Source organism: Thamnophis sirtalis, unplaced genomic scaffold, assembly GCF_051295495.1.
Source record: "Thamnophis sirtalis isolate CommonGarterSnake01/CBP01778 unplaced genomic scaffold, rThaSir2_p1.2 scaffold_10, whole genome shotgun sequence".
Taxonomy (NCBI): Eukaryota; Metazoa; Chordata; class Lepidosauria; order Squamata; family Natricidae; genus Thamnophis; species Thamnophis sirtalis.
Window position 1 is genome coordinate 62,990,540 of NW_028261390.1, and position 17,470 is coordinate 63,008,009.

The window sequence follows — 17,470 nt, forward strand, 5'->3', positions numbered from 1 at the left end:
GCAAACCAGAAGTCTGTTCCCGAACTTCCGGTTTGCCCCTAGGGCTGGTTTTTCATGCTCCGGAGGCTCCAGAGGGTGAAAAACAGCCTCAAAAGAAGGCCGAAGTCAGCTGGCCAGCACATGCATATGCACTGGAACTGAGAGGGCAACGCCTCATGTGCCCTAGCAAATGGCTCCGCATGCCACCTGTAGTACGCATGCCATCAGTTCGCCATCACGGCCTTATTGTAATAGAATTATTTCTCACAAGCAACTGTGATAGGGGCAGGAATACCCACAGACTACAGTGCTCCCCAACAAAATGACAGCTTCGCTCAGATACCTCTGCTGATTTCACGTGTGCATACAAGACTCAAGGTACATCTACAGAAAGACTGGAACTGGCATTGTGTTGGTGCCCTTGATCCCACCCCCCTTGATCAGGGCCGGATTTTCCTATAGGCTAACTAGGCTTCAGCCTAGGGCCTCAAGATCAAGAGGGGCCTACATTCAAATTGTTAGCAAAATTAAAATTACACTATTCTAAAAACAGTGAACACTAAAACACTGAACCGAAAATAAGGAGAAATTCTACGCATATGACTAATAAACAAACATAAAAATGTATTGGTTAAGATCGTTCCAGCGCCGCGGCAGTTGGGGAGCCCGCCCACGTTCCCGGCACCAGCGGTCGGGCAAGAGGCGTGGCCGCTCCCAGTAGCCGCCCTGTCGACGCGGAGCCCACCAGCAGCCAGGCAAGTGAGGGCGAGAGGGCCGAGCCGGGCAGCTGAGCGCAGCAGGGGAGGCGGCTGGCCTCGCTGCCTTTGCCGCAGAGCAGAGCCGCCCTCTGTCGGGAGGCCAGCTATATATATTGATATATATTGATATATATTGATATATATCACAGTAATGGTGTATTTTATTGTCTGTCATGCAATTTACAAACTTAAAAATGGGAGGTGAAAGGGCCTCATAAGTGGAATAGCCTAGGGCCTCTTTTCATCTAAATCCGGCTCTGCCCTTGATTCTGCCTTTAAATACCATGAGATACCATAGTATGGATGCCCTTCTCTGGAATGAACTGGCAAATCAAAGCAAGAAAAATTGGGCTAGGAAAAGAAAATGTCTTTAAACTACGCCATCATTAATTTAAGGGTACTAGAAGCATTACTGGATTGCCAGCAAGATTAAATATCTGCAAACTAACCAAAACTGAGGCAGTTCCTTGGAAACTCCCACTTCTCATCATATGGAAGCTGTGTTGGATCTATGTAAATATAGTTGTTTCCATTGATTTCATCAACTACTTTCCACTGTACCTCATATTTGGGTTTCTGGAATACAAGACACAACTTTTTTTAAGTATTTAAACTGGTAAAGCGGTGGCAGAGGAAAAAAAAAACACCTGGCATTCTAATAAGACACAATTACACACAATTCTTACCTGGAGATATTTATAAACAAGGATTATGACTATAACACACATCAGTCCTGCTGCTACACCGAAGCCGATTAACAACGGAGTGAAAAGGCTTCCACTGTTTTCTTGTTCTAGAGAGACAAGCGCATGTAAAAATACAAAAAAAAAATTATTAGCAACTTGGTTTATTAACATTTTTATACACTTATTTATAAGTTGCCTTCATTCTGGCAAGCCTACGAGAGAGCTGGCAAACTTTTTTTAAAAAAAAACAAAAACAAAAGCAGAATATAGAAAATTAGTCATATTAATTAAAGCCTACACTAAAATTGATATTCAAATCCTCAAATGTAGTTTAAGAAAGCACTCAGGTCCTGCGTCAATCCATTTTAACCACTGCTCCATCTTTCCAGAAGATCGGAAAACTGATCAGAAGTGAGTCTTCGTGACTGGAATGGAGCACCTCCATTTCCAAGTCACAAGTTCCATTCAAACAAAAATATTGTGTGCCCCGATGCATCTGCGAGGCCAGGCACTAGTTAGGACAGATCTCTGATTAGCATAATCGATATGTTTATCTGGAGTTACTCCTGCTTGGAGAACCTCACATAAACATGGAGAACCTCTAGGGTAAGAGGCTTAAGGTAATCCAATACCATGCCTAAGATCACCTGGTTTATTAAGAAAGAGTGTCAGGCAAGTGGCATGAAGGCTATAGTAGCAATGTTTCTAGACTGGCCCAGCTGCCCGGAAGCAGCAGAATCCATTCAGAATTTACCCACTGCTGAATGGACTTTTCTTAGATCAGTGTTTCTCGGTTTTGACAACTGGACTTCAGCTCCTGTAATGCTGGCTGAGGAATTCTGGGAGTTGAAATCCACACAGCTTAAAGAAAACCGTTTAAATATGAGCCAGCAGTGTTCAGCAGCTGCCAAGAAAAGCCAACACAGTTCTAGGCTGCATAAACAGAGGGATAGAATCAAGATCAGGTGAAGCGTTAATGCCTCTTTATAATGATTTGGTAAGCCAACATTTGGAATACTGCATTCAGTTTTGGTCGCCACGATGTAAGAAAGATGTGGAGATTCTAGAAAGAGTGCAGAGAAGAGCAACAAAGAGGATTAAGGGACTGGAGGCTTCTACTGTACTGCCGTAAAATGGTTTCTACTGTACAAAGCAGTGGAGTTACCATGATAATGGCTTCACAGTACTCCACGAGGGGGCTCCCTCTGGTAAGGGGTAAAATCCAACATTAGAAATTACGTTTGGTCCGGACATTTTCCCCCTATGAATAAATACCCAGGCAACACTGGATTATCAGTACTAGTGCTTAATATAAAAAGTATAAAAAGTATTATGGAAAAAGTTGTGACAAAAATATATGCCTTTGGTTATCAGCATCATAAAATAACTTGGTGACTTAGGTTCAGAGTGCTATTCCTTTTTTCCAAAAGCTTGCAGAATAAATACTGTATTCTGTTTCTGAAATAACTCACAAAATTACCTTTAATAGCAAAGTTAAAGAAAGCTGAACGCCTATCAATGGTATTGGAAGCCTCACAGGTGATTGTGCTATTGCTCTTGAACATGCTGGTATCAATAGTACTTTCCACAATTATCTTTCCAAAGGAAGAAAATGTTGAATCTTTGTATTTGGTTTTTACATTCTCGGGAGAAACATTTGGTGAATCTGGACACCTGGGGAAAAAACAACAACAAATCACCTGGATGTAAAACAACAAAAGAAATAATATAGCACAAGCATCCCAGGCAGAGATGGTATTGTAGTGGAAATTTTGAGTAGTTCGGAGAACCAGCAAGAACGACCTCTGGCTGGCCCCAGAGTAGGGTGGGGAATGAAGATTTTGCAATATCCTTCCCTCAGAAGTGGGGAGGGAATGGAGATTTTGCAGTATCCTTCCCCTGCCACTCCTACCAAGCCACGCCTACAGAACCGGTAGTAATTTTTTTAAAAATCCCACCACCGATCCCCGGGCTTATAATTTGACATTTATATCAAGCCTTTTCTCCTAAATGAATGTCCAGTTATCCAGCCATTCTTGCTGACAAGAGAAGGAAAGTGACATGGGTTAGTAGGCATCAATATTCTTGCTTGGAAATTCTTGGCAATTATAATTTTAATGCTTATCCTTAATGCAGCCACTGGAGATTTGGTTGCTTTTAATTCAGATCCACCGAAATAGTCTTATGTTAATCATGGCAATCTTAAAATCTGATTAATTTCACTGAGTTTGCACTCATTATAATTAGATCTGGATCCAACTCGGTATACCTCAAAAGTCAACAAATCTGCTTATTTTTCATTTATTTCTTGTGAACCTAACCTAGTTTCTTTTCATTGATTTTCAAAATATAAAGAAAAAGCCCAATGCTTGTTAGAAATTGCTTAAGGCTTAGGACATGTTGGTGAGAGTGAATTGAATTGAATTTTATTATTTATATGCCGCCCTTCTCCGGGAGGACTCAGGGCGGCGAACAATTCAAAAGGGGAAAAAGGGGAACATAAAACGAAATACAGAGAATTAAAATAAGCAAGAGTCACACAACCATACAAGTCGAGAGGGGAGGGAACTCATCACCCCCAGGCCTGCCAGCAAAGCCAGGTTTTGACGGCTTTTCGGAAGGCCTGGAGAGAGGTGAGGGTCCGAATCCCTGCGGGGAGTTCATTCCAGAGGGCCGGAGCTGCCACAGAGAAGGCCCTCCCCCGGGCAATAGCCAGATTGGCCCCTCCCATAAGACATAAAAGAGGAACAAACGGACGTGAGCCTTTGCAGGAAGCAATTTTGTCGGTTTAAACTCTGAAGCTCCGTTTGACTCTGGGCTCCGTTTGGCTGTGAAAAAGCTAATTTGCAATTAGGTCTCTGGCAGCGTTTCAAGGGAGATAAAGGTGGGTGCTTATCAGCCTTATCCCGAAAGACTTTGGCAGACTTCTGTCGGACTATTTACAAACTATTTGGGACTCACTACAGACTGTGAATGAACATAATTCACAGCCATTTAAATAAAAAGAGGGTTTCGGGGACTAAGCGTGTGATTTTTACTGTCTCAAGAAGGCTAGGTCAGAAGAAGCAGAAGTTCAGCCTCTTCTCCTATCTGCCGAACCTGTTTCTTTCATCCCAAGAGGGGTGGAAATTATTTCTATGAAAACAGAATTTGCTGACCACGTGGCATGGGGTGGATTAATACACCTCCTTCTCATCTCACTTCCAATGGAAACCCAAGAAATGTACTTTCTCGTGAGGTTTCAGGCCATGAAAACAACACAAATTGGAACCTTAGAGCTAATTGTATTGACTTCTCATCCTTCACATTTAATCCAAAATCAAAACACATTTTTTTAGAATCTCTCACCTTTGCTCAGTAGCTGGGCAAACATACCAGCTAATAGTAGGAGCAGGATATCCAGTTGCCACACAGAGTAGCATGCCATTGCTCAGTCTTTCTGAAGTGACAATCTCTGGTTTGGCTAGAGAATGAATGAAAGAATGAAAAAAAAGATAAAAGAAAATAAATAAAGAGGACGGTTTTATGAAGTCATTTCTACTTTGCCTACAATTCAGCACAATTCTATTAAAAATACTAGCATATCGTATCTGTATCTGCAGAAGCTCTCAATTTGTAAATCTTGTTTTTAAATCTTTACTCCCACAATCTTTTCATCCCATTTTATGCCTCTGTTCAGTGTTTCAAGAAGCAAAATAATCAGCAGAAGGGACAATGGGCAGCCTTGTCTTGTTCCTTTTTTTTAAATTTTTCACATGTTTCTGTTAGATCGCCACTAACAAGTATTTATGTTTTCTGTAAAGTATAAGTCGATTTTACTCATTTTAAAATTCTCTCTAAAATTCATGTCTTCAAAACTGTAAACAGGAAAGTCCAGTTAAAATTGTCAAAAACCTTCTATGCATCTAAAAAAAAATATCAACGCAGTTAGGTTGTTTAAAATATTCTGAAATATCAACAGAGTTGTAATATTGTTCTTTAACTATCTTTTAGGTTAAAACACACATTGATCTTCATGAATAACTTCTTGCAAAATTCCTGGAAGAACGTGTTCCTACTGGATTTTGGAGTTAAACTAACTCGGCTTTTGATCTGGTTCTGAATCAGCAGAAAGATCAAACAATATGATTCTATACAGATTATATGCAAATTGTATGCAAACATAGATCTGTGATTTGTCAACATACGTTTTTATTTTGGTATGGTGGAAAACAATGAAATTATTATTCAAATGTATATTCAATCGTATTGCAATTATAGTATAAGATTTTTTTTATCTTGCATTCCCATTTTGACTTTTTTATTTGTATGATTTAGCTAACCCTATAGCTTTTCTTGTAAAATTTAAATCTATAACCTTTGTTCTTGTTATTATGTGCACTTAAAATAATAATAAAATTATAATTAAAGAATTAAGGAACTGATGTTAGCCTAAGCATGCATAATCATGCAAGCTGAGACTTAATCTTTTGCTTATCAAATTCACATTTTTCCCAGGGACTCAATGTGTTTGATACCCTTTCCACTCAAAAGCCTTCATAATAGCAGTTGAAAGACACAGTAACTTAATTCTGTGCAGTCACCTTGTGCATAGAAATCTTGCACACCACTCTCTATTATGTTGCAGCAAAGAGAAATAGCTGGCTTCCACAGAACTACTGAATCTCTCTTCCCTGCTCAGCACCAGAAGTTTTTACCTCAGCTGGGGACCAGGTACAAGTTTTCAGGGTGTTTTAGCACCCCGACTAAGGGTAATGTGGTTTGCAAAAGGGAATTACAGGATGGATAGAAGAATGAAGTGCCCCTTATTGCATTTTTCTTGCAAAACAGCAATAGCACTTAAGACTTATACACTGCTTCACAATGCTTTTTGTAGCCTTCTCTAAGCAGTTACAGAGTCAACCTCTTGCCCCCAACAATCTGGATCCTCATTTTAGCCCACCTCAAAAGGATGGAAGGCTGAGTCAACCTTGAGATTGGTGAGATTCATTCGGTGAGATTTGAACTGCCGAACTGCAGCTAGCAGTCAGCAGAAGTAGCCTGCAGTACCGCACTCTAACCACTGTGCCACTCTCGTTCATGGGAAAACATCCCTTCTTGATCTCTACAAACTTTTAGCTACACAATTTGGGATGAACACCCTGGGAATGATGTGGGAGTAGGAATGGATTTCCAGAGGGAAAACTTGCAGACTAGAGGAACCAGGAAGGACATGGATAAGCCTGCCAGTGCTTTAACGGCCCTCTAAAAGGAAGCAAATGATCAGCTGTCTGCAAGGAGTATAAATCCTTCCATTTCCCACCATCCTGTCAGAGTTGAAGAAGCTTCTTGGATGAGAAGTGAAACCTCTTCAAAGAAAAAACAAGTAAGTCCGGTTGCCTCCTGAAAAAAAAAACCTTGGGGATCCCCTCTTGATATTACTTTCCAATGCAGAAGCTGCTGGGCTCCAGAATACAAGGCATTTATGAAACATATAGTCCAAGTCTAAAACAGGCTGATCATTATTTTCCCCATTTTAGAGTGGGTGGCTGAAAGACAACAATCTTCCTACGGTAGGACAGAAACATTCTCGCAGCCCCTTCCCAGAATCCACTCCAACGTCATGGATTTTTTACTAAACTCAAGATTTGCAATTATTGCGGCAAGCCTTGCTTGAATACACTAAATTTTCAAGACTCCTAAAAACTTTTAAAAGATTTAGTGATCCCACAATTTTTGAGACTTTAAAGGTAAAGGTTGCCCTCGCACATATGTGCTAGTCGTTCCTGACTGTAGGGGGCGGTGCTGATTTCTGTTTCTAAGCCGAAGACCCAGCGCTCTGGTCATGTGGTCAGCATGAATCAATGCCGAAGGTGCACGGAACGCTGCTACTTTCCCACCAAAGGTGGTCCCTATTTTTCTACTTGCATTTTGACGTGCTTTCGAACTGCTAGGTTTGCAGAAGCTGGGACAAGTGACGGGAGCTCGCTCCGTTACGCGGTGCTAGGGATTCGAACCGCTGAACTGCCGACCTTCCTAATCGACAAGCTTAGCATCTTAGCCACTGAGCCGCCGCGTCCCCTAAGAAATATATAGTCCAAGTCGGACAACAGGCTGATTTTATTTTCCCCATTTTAGAGTGTGTGGTTAGGACAGCAACATTCTTGCAGCCCCTTCCCCAAATCCGCTCCAATTTAATGCAGTTGCTGCTGGGACAGGCACAAATTTTCTGACTTCCTCAGCTACCAACCTGTTGAGTCCTGTCTCGAGGCCTCTGAGAAGATCAAAGCTCATGTGATCTTTGAGGCACCCCCAACAATGGCATTGTGTTGGCTGTTTGTTCTCCCACTAAAGGGATCTGGGATCAGGTCAGTGGTGGGTTCCGGATCCCGGTGCAACCGGTACAGTCCAATGGGGCCCAGCTTCTCCCACACGCACGCGTGCGCATGCGTCCTTACTTTTGCGACGCCTCCGCGATGCACCAGCTCAGTGGTGGGATTCAAATAATTTAACAACCGGTTCTCTGTCCTAATGACCAGGTAGGTAGCCGGGGCTTAGTGGTCATGTGACCATGTGGGTGTGGCCAACTCAACATTACTCAGGTCAATGGGCACTTTGCCTTAGCTGTTACAATATAATAAGGGAGAGGCAGTTTCCGTAAGCAGGTCAATAAAGATTAGGCTAGAAACAACTCCAGAATGTTTCCTTCCTGCCTTCCTTACAGGATTAGCCCTGTAAAGCGGGAAAAAAACAAAAGAAGATTTCTTCCAACAACCGGTTCTCTGAACCTCTTAGAAAATTAAGAACCGGTTCTCCCAGATAGGTGCGAGCTGGCTGAATCTCACCACTGCTCCAGCTGCTCGGCGGAGTGTAGCGCAGGCGCCGTACGCTCTGTGTGTGGAAGCGCCGAAAAGCTCAAATACAGGGAAGGAGGACGGGGGGGGGGGGGGCCCTTCGGAGTACCGTACTGGAATGGTACCCAGTGCTCCCGACAGGCACTGGTATGCCCATACCGGGCCGTACCGCCTGCAATCCACCACTAGATCAGGTTGACATCTAAGCCTGCTCAGCTCAGCTTACGCTTTAGCTGCGTTAAGGTTATTTGAAAGATTCCATGAACATCCTTCATTGTGCTGCTTTATTTAAAAGATGTTTCCCTTTAAATGATAGGAAGACTGATGACTTATTATGCCGTTACATAACTAAAACATATAACCGGATTTATTAAAGTCTGAGATATACTTTATTTCCGCTCCAAGACTTTTCTTGTATTACGTTTAAGAAAGCCGAACGCCGTTGCAATTAGAAGATTATTATCTGAGCCCCTGGGAAGACAGAGGCAATAAATAGGATCTGCAGACATTTACATCACCTGTCTTGAAACAGTGTTCAAAGAGAAACAGGTACGGCAAGAAAGGCTTTTGACAAACTTTTCCATAACATCCTGTGAGGATTTATTTAATGGAGCAGTTGGACCGCTGTTAAAGGAACCAGGGCCAATAGAATTTGTAAGTATCTAGGACTATGCCTTGATATTCGGTGCCAAATCTCCTCAGGTGCAGAAAAACAAGCTTTTAACTGTAATTAATGTTCTGTTATTTGCCTGAAAAGGGCTTCAACTTCTTGTGGCTATCCCAGGGCAGCAAGCCAAGAATGCTGGCCTCTCGGGAATCACGGCATCATATGGCCACAGTCTCCAGTGGAAGGTTTCTCAAACTGTGAGGGGCCTTGAGAAAGTCTAGAGCAGTGATCATTAACCTTTTTGTTCTCGTGTGCTGACAGATGGCCAGACCCGTAATACAATGCACCCTTCACCCTGTGCATGTGTGCACGACCCCTGCGCTCCCCCTGCCCGGGTGGGCAGGACTTCCCTATGCTCCCCCTGCCCCCTCCCCCTGTGCATGCACAAGACCGTGGGTCGGATTCAAACATTTTAGCAACCGGTTCTCTGCCTGGTTGCTGGAGTGGTCTGGGCGTGGCAGTGGTGGGTTGCAGGTGGTACGCCCCGGTACGGGCGTACCGGTGCCTGCCTGGAGCACCGGGTACCGTTCAGATACGGTGCTCTGGAGGGCCCACTTGCCACCCTCGTTCTTTACCTGTATTTGAAAGAAACGGGCCATTTGTGCATGCGTGCACAGCGTATGGCACCTGCGCGACTCTCCACCAAGCAGCTGGAGTGTCGCAGAGCATTGCAGGATGTAAGCACGCATGTGCCGCTGCACGCGTTCATGTGGTGGCTGCCCGGCCCCGTTGCACCATACTGGTTGCAACAGGATTTGGAACCCCACCACTGAGGCGTGGCCTACCTGGCTTCCTGCACCAGGGATGGAGGGGGGCGTTTTTGCCCTTCCCAGGCTTTGGAGGCTTTCCTCGAGCCTCTGGGAACAAGAAGTTCCATCATATATCATACAGCAGTTCCGTATCGGTTTCTTTACAGTTAGTGTTTTCCCTTCAATACATTTCTATCTTGCATTCATGGTCTCCTTATTCGTTATCCATTTTTTATGTACAATTCTATATTTATTTATACTTAGCTGTTTATAACCAAATATTGTTTACCTATATTGTGCTTTATATTCTTACTGTCATTTATTCTCTTACATACAATTATAGGTATACATTCACATAGTTATTCTTTTTCTTTGCCATTCTTATACTTTTGTTATTCCATTTAAAAGGTTATAATATACAGTTTGAGTTGCTTTGTTTGCCATCCCTAGCGCCTGTTGTAACACCACCTTATTTTCCCTTTCTTTTCTCCCTCCCTTCCTTCTCTACTTCCTTCCTTCCTCCTCTCCTTCCCCTTCTTTCTTCCCTTACCTCTCCCCTACTCCTACCCTCTCTCTTCCCCTTCCTGCCCTCTCTCCTTCTCTTTCTCTCCCTTCCACTCTCCTCTCCTTCTCTTTCTCTTTCACAGAACAGATTTTAAAAGCCCATTTTTTTACCTGCCGGCACTGTTATTGGCCAATAATATTTACATGGTCAACAATACATTGCAACATAAAGTAGTGGCCATCAAGAACTGATGAAAAAGAGTTCGTTGGATGTTTCTGTAACTGTGGCCCAAGCCGTGATATGCTGAAAAGAGATTGCCTCTCTCTATGCCAGCAGTCACCAGCTGGTGGTCCACGGACAGCTGGAGGTCCGCAAGAAAATTTTGCTGGTCCGCAGAAAAATTATTTGCATTTTTTATATTGCACTAAATCAGGGGTCCTCAAACTACGGTCTCCAGGCCGGATACATGCAATGATTGTTTGTGTTGCTGCAGAGAGTCTCCCCCTTTGGGTTCTTTTAATCCGGATTGGAGTGGGGCAGATATTCCAACTTGGGGTCTGCTTCAGCCTCCTGGTGCGGAGCTTTGGGCGAAGGCTGGAGGGAAGCGCCACTGGTGGCAAAGAGCCGGGGGGGGGGGCTTGTTCCAGCATCATGGCCTGGAACTGGCTGACCGTCTCAGCCCGCTGAGCCTCCAGGCACTGGCACCTGGCCTTGCACTCCTGCAGGTCTTCCCTCTGCTTGGAAAGCCTGTGCTCGTAATCCTCAGTGAGGTGCTTCTGCTGAGCCTCCTCCTCGGTCAGATCCAATTTGAACTGAGCCAGCTGCTTTGCCAACTCTTTCTCGTGGTGACTGTTTAGCTCCAACAACAACTGCTTCCTGTTGGGGTTCTAAGGAGCCTGGGCAGTCAGTCGAGGGGTGGCTGGGAGGGGAGGGGCGAGTAGAGGCCAGCGAGGCGCCCCTTGACATGAGTGACATCAAGTTGCCCACGCCCACCCAGTCATATGACCACCTCGCCATGCCTAGCCAGCTAGTCACTAGGCAGATCATATTAGTGGTCCGCGGGATTTAAAATTATGAATTTAGTGGTCCCTGAGGTCCAAAAGGTTGGGGACCCCTGCTCTATGCAATAATCCAGCTGCCTAAACATTTCACATTGAGGTGGAGGGAAATTTTGTTTAACGCCACGTTCAACCATCAACTCATGTCTCTGGATCAATACTGCAAACTGAAGTCACGTTGGAACCATTAGCCTTTTCATCAAACATTAATGGCCATCTTTATCTTTCAAAATAGATTAAGTGGAGAGGGGAATTCCGTAATCAAAGGCTGCCGGGGGAAGGTTAGAGCCTCCTTTTTCTCTAAACCAGACTAAAGTTGTTGTGGTGGTTCTTGTTGGGGTGGAATAGCAATAGCACTTAAGACTTACAGTGGGGCAAAAAAAGTATTTAGTCAGCCACCAATTGTGCAAGTTCTCCCACTTAAAAAGATGAGATGAGGCCTGTAGCTGACATCATAGGTAGACCTCAACTATGAGAGACAAAATGAGAAAACAAATCCAGACAATCACATTGTCTGATTTGGAAAGAATTTTTTTGCAAGTGTTGGTGGAAAATAAGTACTTGGTCAATATCAAAAGTTCATCTCAATACTTTGTTATATATCCTTTGTTGGCAATGACAGAGGTCAAACGTTTTCTGTAAGTCTTCACAAGGTTGGCACACACTGTTGCTGGTATGTTGGCCCATTCCTCCATGCAGATCTCCTCTAGAGCAATGATGTTTTGGGGCTGTCGCTGGGCAACACGGACTTTCAACTCCCTCCAAAGGTTTTCTATGGGGGTTGAGATCTGGAGACTGGCTAGGCCACTCCCAGACCTTGAAATGTTTCTTACGAAGCCACTCCTTCGTCGCCCGGGCGGTGTGTTTGGGATCATTGTCATGCTGAAAGACCCAGTCTTTCTGTATATATTGCTTCACAGTGCTTTACAGGCAGGGGTAGGATTCAGCCGGTTCGGACCAGTTCACACGAACTGGTAGTTGCGGTAATAAGTTGGCTCCGCCCACCCGCCCCTGCACTAGTCTGTCCTATATTTCCTTTGTTTGAAGCCCAGCTGATAGGCGTGGCAGAGAGGATTGCTGCACCTCAGTAGTTTTACTCACCGTGGCTGCAGTAGAAGTGTTAAGAGCTTTTTGGAAATGAACTGCGCACAAGCAGAGCGCATGTTTGGTGCGCACTCAGTGAATCAGTTATTACACTGGTTGAATCCCACCACTGTTTACAACTCTCTTTAAGTGGTTTACGGAGTCAGCTTATTGCCCCCAACAATCTGGGTCCCCACTTACTCTATTCATGATCAAAGTAGTGTAATATATATATAGTTGACTCTCTATTCATAGCTTACCCGAGGTGCCGCAGTGGTTAGGGTGCAGTACTGCAGCCACTTCAGCTGACTGCTGAAGAGCCGAGGTGGCGCAGTGGTTAAATGCAGCACTGCAGGCTACTGCTAGATCAGCAGTTCAGCGGTTCAAATCTCACCGGCTCAGGGTTGACTCAGCCTTCCATCCTACCGAGGTGGGTAAAATGAGGACCCAGATTGTTGGGGGCAATATGCTGACTCTCTGTAAACCGCTTAGAGAGGGCTGAAAGCCCTATGAAGCGGTATATAAGTCTACTGCTATTGCTATTACTGCTAGTTCTGCAGTTCGGCGGTTCAAATCTCACCGGCTCAGGGTTGACTCAGCCTTCCATCCTTCCGAGGTGGGTGAAATGAGGACCCAGATTGTGGGGGCAATATGCCGACTCTGTAAACCGCTTAGAGAGGGCTGAAAGCCCTATGAAGCGGTATATAAGTCTAACTGCTATTGCTATTGCTACCCTGGGAACAAATTCCCTCCAGCGGGCAATGATGATAAAATACATACTGCCTCCATATTTATTTGTTCTACTAATTAGCAAGAGGGGAGGGGGGAATTAGGTAATAAACTAAATGCAAATCAACTCAACGACACTAAACTTGCAACTCCCAAGACGGAGAAATGCTAAAGCAATTTTTTTAAATTAAAAAAAAAAAAAACCAACAACCTCCATATAACCATGCTTGGAATCTGTCTCAGCGGTCTTTAATAAAACTAATGAAATTAGAAAATGTAAAGCATTTAATGGCAAATTATTGATAAGAGGATGGGAAGTATGCAAAAGAGCTTAATGAAGCCTTCAATAATTAGTTTGCTGTAGTTGAAGCAGCGTGCAATATATAGCCATTAGCATTCCTTTTTTTTTTCCTCAGCATAATAGAGATAATTAAGGACAATGGAGTGTATCAAGCCCACCCCTTGCAAACTAGCTCCCAGGATGAGGGTTTGGGGTATTCTTTTTACACTGTCTGGATCAGGTTGCATCACATTCCTTTGAATGCAGTACAGATGGAGATGTCAACAGAGAAACAAAAAGTTATAGGAAAAAGCAGGTGAGAAGCATCCCCGTTCAAATCATTGCTCATACCAAAACTCTCATTGTGCACATCAGTGAGTCTATCCTACCTCTCAGTGAGATCTGGAAGGAAACACAGTCTAAATCAGGGGCGTCAAACTCAAATTAAAACAGTTAGCGGGCTTCTTGGTCATTCCTCTCCTCCTTCAAATGCCACCTGTTAGGATGGCCTTGGTTCCCATGGGAAGGCTCGTTGTTGTGTCTATCTACTCCCCGTCCCACTAAGAGTGTGTGGCAACTATGAAGCAACAAAAGATGGCTTCAGCCAGGTTCAATTCAGAGTTGACACTTGAGTTGACGAGAATCGAACTGCCAAGCTGCTGGCGGCTGTAGCCTGCAGTACTGCATTCCAACCACTGCGTCACCACGGCTCTAAAATCTCACTTTATAGAATGGCCTTCATTTCAGCCATGAAATCCACAGATTCTCCCAATGTGCAATTTGCTTTAGTCAAACGCAAGGCTTTGGGGCAAGGAAATGTCACAGGGATTGTTACTTACTGTTTACGTAGATGTTGAATGTGACAGAGGCGTTGGCGTCTGAGTTGGAGACGAAAAACGTATAAACACCTCCTTCCGTTTCCTTCAGCCGTGTAAGGTGAAGCTCGCTGGAATAGCTGCGGGAGGAACAAAACAGCAACCGTCATTACGCACCTCATGGCGGATAGTCTAGGTCAGTCATGGCTAACATTCTTCTAAAGCCCCACCATCTGCACATGCACACGTGACAGCCCAGCCCAGCGCATGCGACACCCTCCCTCCCTGCGCACGGGGGGAATTTTCACCCTCCCCAGCAGTGGTGGGTTCCACACATGGACATGCGCAGCGCGTGCGTGCTTCTTGCTGTCCAACGATACTTCCGTGAGCCTTCGTGACACTCTAGCTGCTCGGCGGAGCGTCGCGCAGGTGCTGTACGCACCGTGCGCATGTGCGTAAGCGCCGAAGACTTTAAAGACAGGTAAGGAGCGCGGGCGGGCGGGCTGTACCACCTGCAACCCACCACTGCTCCCCACACTCTGGAGGCTTTCCTGAAGCCTGGGGAGGGCGAAAACGGCCTCCCCTGCGCCTCCCAGAAGGCGGAAATGGATCATTTCCAAACTTCCAGTTGGCCCGTTGGACTTGTTTTTCACCCTCTCTAGGCTCCAGAGGTTTTCTTGAAGCCTGGGGAGGACAAAAATGGCCTCCCCAGGGCCTCCAGAAGGCCAAAAATCAGCCGGTCAGTATGCACATGCACACCAGAGCTGAGGGCTGCTATGCTGGAAAAAATGGTTCTACATGCCACAGGTTTGCCATTACAGGTCTACATGCTTTTTTATAATATAGTACCCTGTTCCTCCGAAAATAAGACCTCCCCAGATAATAAGCCCAATTGGACTTTTGCACGCAAAAGAAGCCCTCCCCAAAAATATTGCAACACAGCAGCAGCCATGAGGTGACCTCGCTCGCTGCCTCCTGCATCTCAAAAATAATATGACCTCCCCGAAAATAAGGCCAGGCGCTTATTTCGGGGGGGGGGTCAAAAGAAAATAAGACCCAGTCTTATTTTTGGGGAAACACGGTACTAAACTTAAACAGAGAACTTATGGGTTTATACAATCAGACACAGTGAGAGGTTCAATTAGGGAAGGGAAAGTTGGCAACCATTAGATTCCAAGAAAAGCAGGAAGAACTCTTCCAAGCCAAGTCTGTACAGGTAGTCCTCAACTTACAACAGTTCATTTAGGGACCATTTGAAGTTACAACGGTACTAGTGACTTACAACCATTTTCCACACTTACGACCATTGCAGCATCCCAAGGGCCAGGCGATGGACATTCGGAGGCTTGACCATTGACTCATGTGGATGTTGGTTGCAGAGTTCAGGAGTCAATTGTGCGACCTCCCGAAGAGCAAACTCAATGGAGAACCCAGATTCGCTTAACCACCATGTCACTAATTTAACAACGGCAGTGATTCGCTTAACTAAGGGGACAAGTTTACTTAACAAATGCTTCACTTCACAGTGTAAATTTGGGGCTCAACTGGAGTCGTACTTTGACTACCTGTATAGCATATTCCTACAGAACATCAATATAATTATTCTGTGGAATTTGGTCTCTGTCTCCATATAGCAATATAGCAATAGCAGTTAGACTTATATACCGCTTCATAGGGCTTTCAGCCCTCTCTAAGCGGTTTACAGAGTCAGTCTGGGTCCTCATTTCACCCACCTCGGAAGGATGGAAGGCTGAGTCAACCTTGAGCCGGTGAGATTAGAACCGCTGAACTGCAGATAACAGTCAGCTGAAATGGCCTGCAGTACTTCACCCTAACCACTGCGCCACCTCGGCTCTATTGATACTTCAATTTCATGCCTTGCCTTACCTGTTTTTGTCTATATTTGTGACTCTCACATAATGATCAGATGAATTCTGCAGTGTTTTATTCATGTATAGCCACAGTTCCTCTTCTGGTTTCGGATACGCCTCATACGTTACTACCAAGCCCAGATTTTCCCCGTCGTTGACGTAGAGTGTTGTATTTGTTGAAGTCGATAAATTGACATATCCTTTACCTGGTGGAAAATATTTAAAGACCTCTCTTTAGAATCAAGGTCAAGGAATACAGGAGCCCAACTAAATTGCAACTTGCAGAAAAGCAAGCCTTATTAGCTAATGAGTGCTAATGACATTTGACTGAATGATGTGAACAAAATAATGTTTTGCACACAGACCATTATCTTCATATGCCATCTACACCTATAGGGTCACAAATGACTTCCATAGGCCATTCAAATCAAAGTGTATTTATTTAGTTTTTCATCCCATTAAATACAAAGGTGGCACAGTGGCCAAGACGCTGAGCTGGTCGATCAGAAAGTTCGGCAGTTGGAATCCCTAGTGGCGTATAACGGAGTGAGCTCCCGTTACTTGTCCCAGCTTCTGCCAACCTAGCAGTTCGAAAGCATGTAAAAAATGCAAGTAGAAAAATAGGAACCACCTTTGGTGGGAAAGTAACAGTGTTCCGTGTGCCTTCGGTGTTTAGTCATGCTGGCCACATGATCACTGAGACGTCTTCGGACAGCGCTGGCTCTTCGGCTTTGAAACTGAGATGAGCACCGCCCCCTAGAGTCGGGAATGACCAGCACATATGTGCGAGGGGAATCTTTACGTTTACTATTTGCCTAGATGGCCTCCCAACAATATTATTTGGCAGTGCAAAAACTAGTTATCTATTATAAAGATACCTTCATATCAATATCCAAGAACAATCAGTCACACACTAGCTCCAGAACAGCAGAAATTTCCCCATTGTTTCATAAATAATACACGTCTGCAGCAGATATTTCAAAACAAATGGCTCTGATTAATCTTCTCAAGAAAATCATAACAATTGGAACGATGATTCCGAGAGTATCTCCTTGTTTTAGCTACCAGCCCAGTTTTGAAGATTTTTTTTTTAAACAATGATGCATCTCTTCCTATTTCTAGAAATGTGTCCATCATGTTTACCACGGATAATGGCAAATATTATATCTTCCTCGTCAGGAAGTTCTACAAGATGACATCTAGGGTTTTATTCATTTCCTATGTAAAATAATAGCATTTAAGCAGCAGAGTGAGGGGTGGGGTGGGGGGGGAGCCTCTTTTTTTGCCAATTACAGATAAAGACATGTTCAGAATACTCCTGCTAATTACACTACATGAATATGTTCCTAATCAGTTTAGCACTTATGGTAATTTTAATATTTGAAAAGTATTATGTGTCACAGCAATCCAGCACTCTAGGATGGCTTTTCAGGAAAGCATGTTAATAAACAGCAGAA

At 44.2% G+C, this 17,470-nt stretch overlaps 1 protein-coding gene across 1 annotated transcript in view; it reads right to left on the minus strand.

Annotated features, from left to right (window-relative positions):
• KIT (KIT proto-oncogene, receptor tyrosine kinase) overlaps positions 1 to 17,470 on the minus strand; it is a 111,180-nt gene that overhangs the window by 22,779 nt on the left and 70,931 nt on the right. Inside the window, exons 6-11 of the mRNA XM_087724732.1 lie at positions 16,030 to 16,219; positions 14,167 to 14,282; positions 4,772 to 4,886; positions 2,904 to 3,097; positions 1,424 to 1,530; positions 1,187 to 1,313 (exon numbers count right to left, since the gene is read on the minus strand). Coding sequence (XP_087580858.1) covers positions 1,187 to 1,313; positions 1,424 to 1,530; positions 2,904 to 3,097; positions 4,772 to 4,886; positions 14,167 to 14,282; positions 16,030 to 16,219 — 849 coding nt within the window. The remainder of the gene's footprint in view (positions 1 to 1,186; positions 1,314 to 1,423; positions 1,531 to 2,903; positions 3,098 to 4,771; positions 4,887 to 14,166; positions 14,283 to 16,029; positions 16,220 to 17,470) is intronic.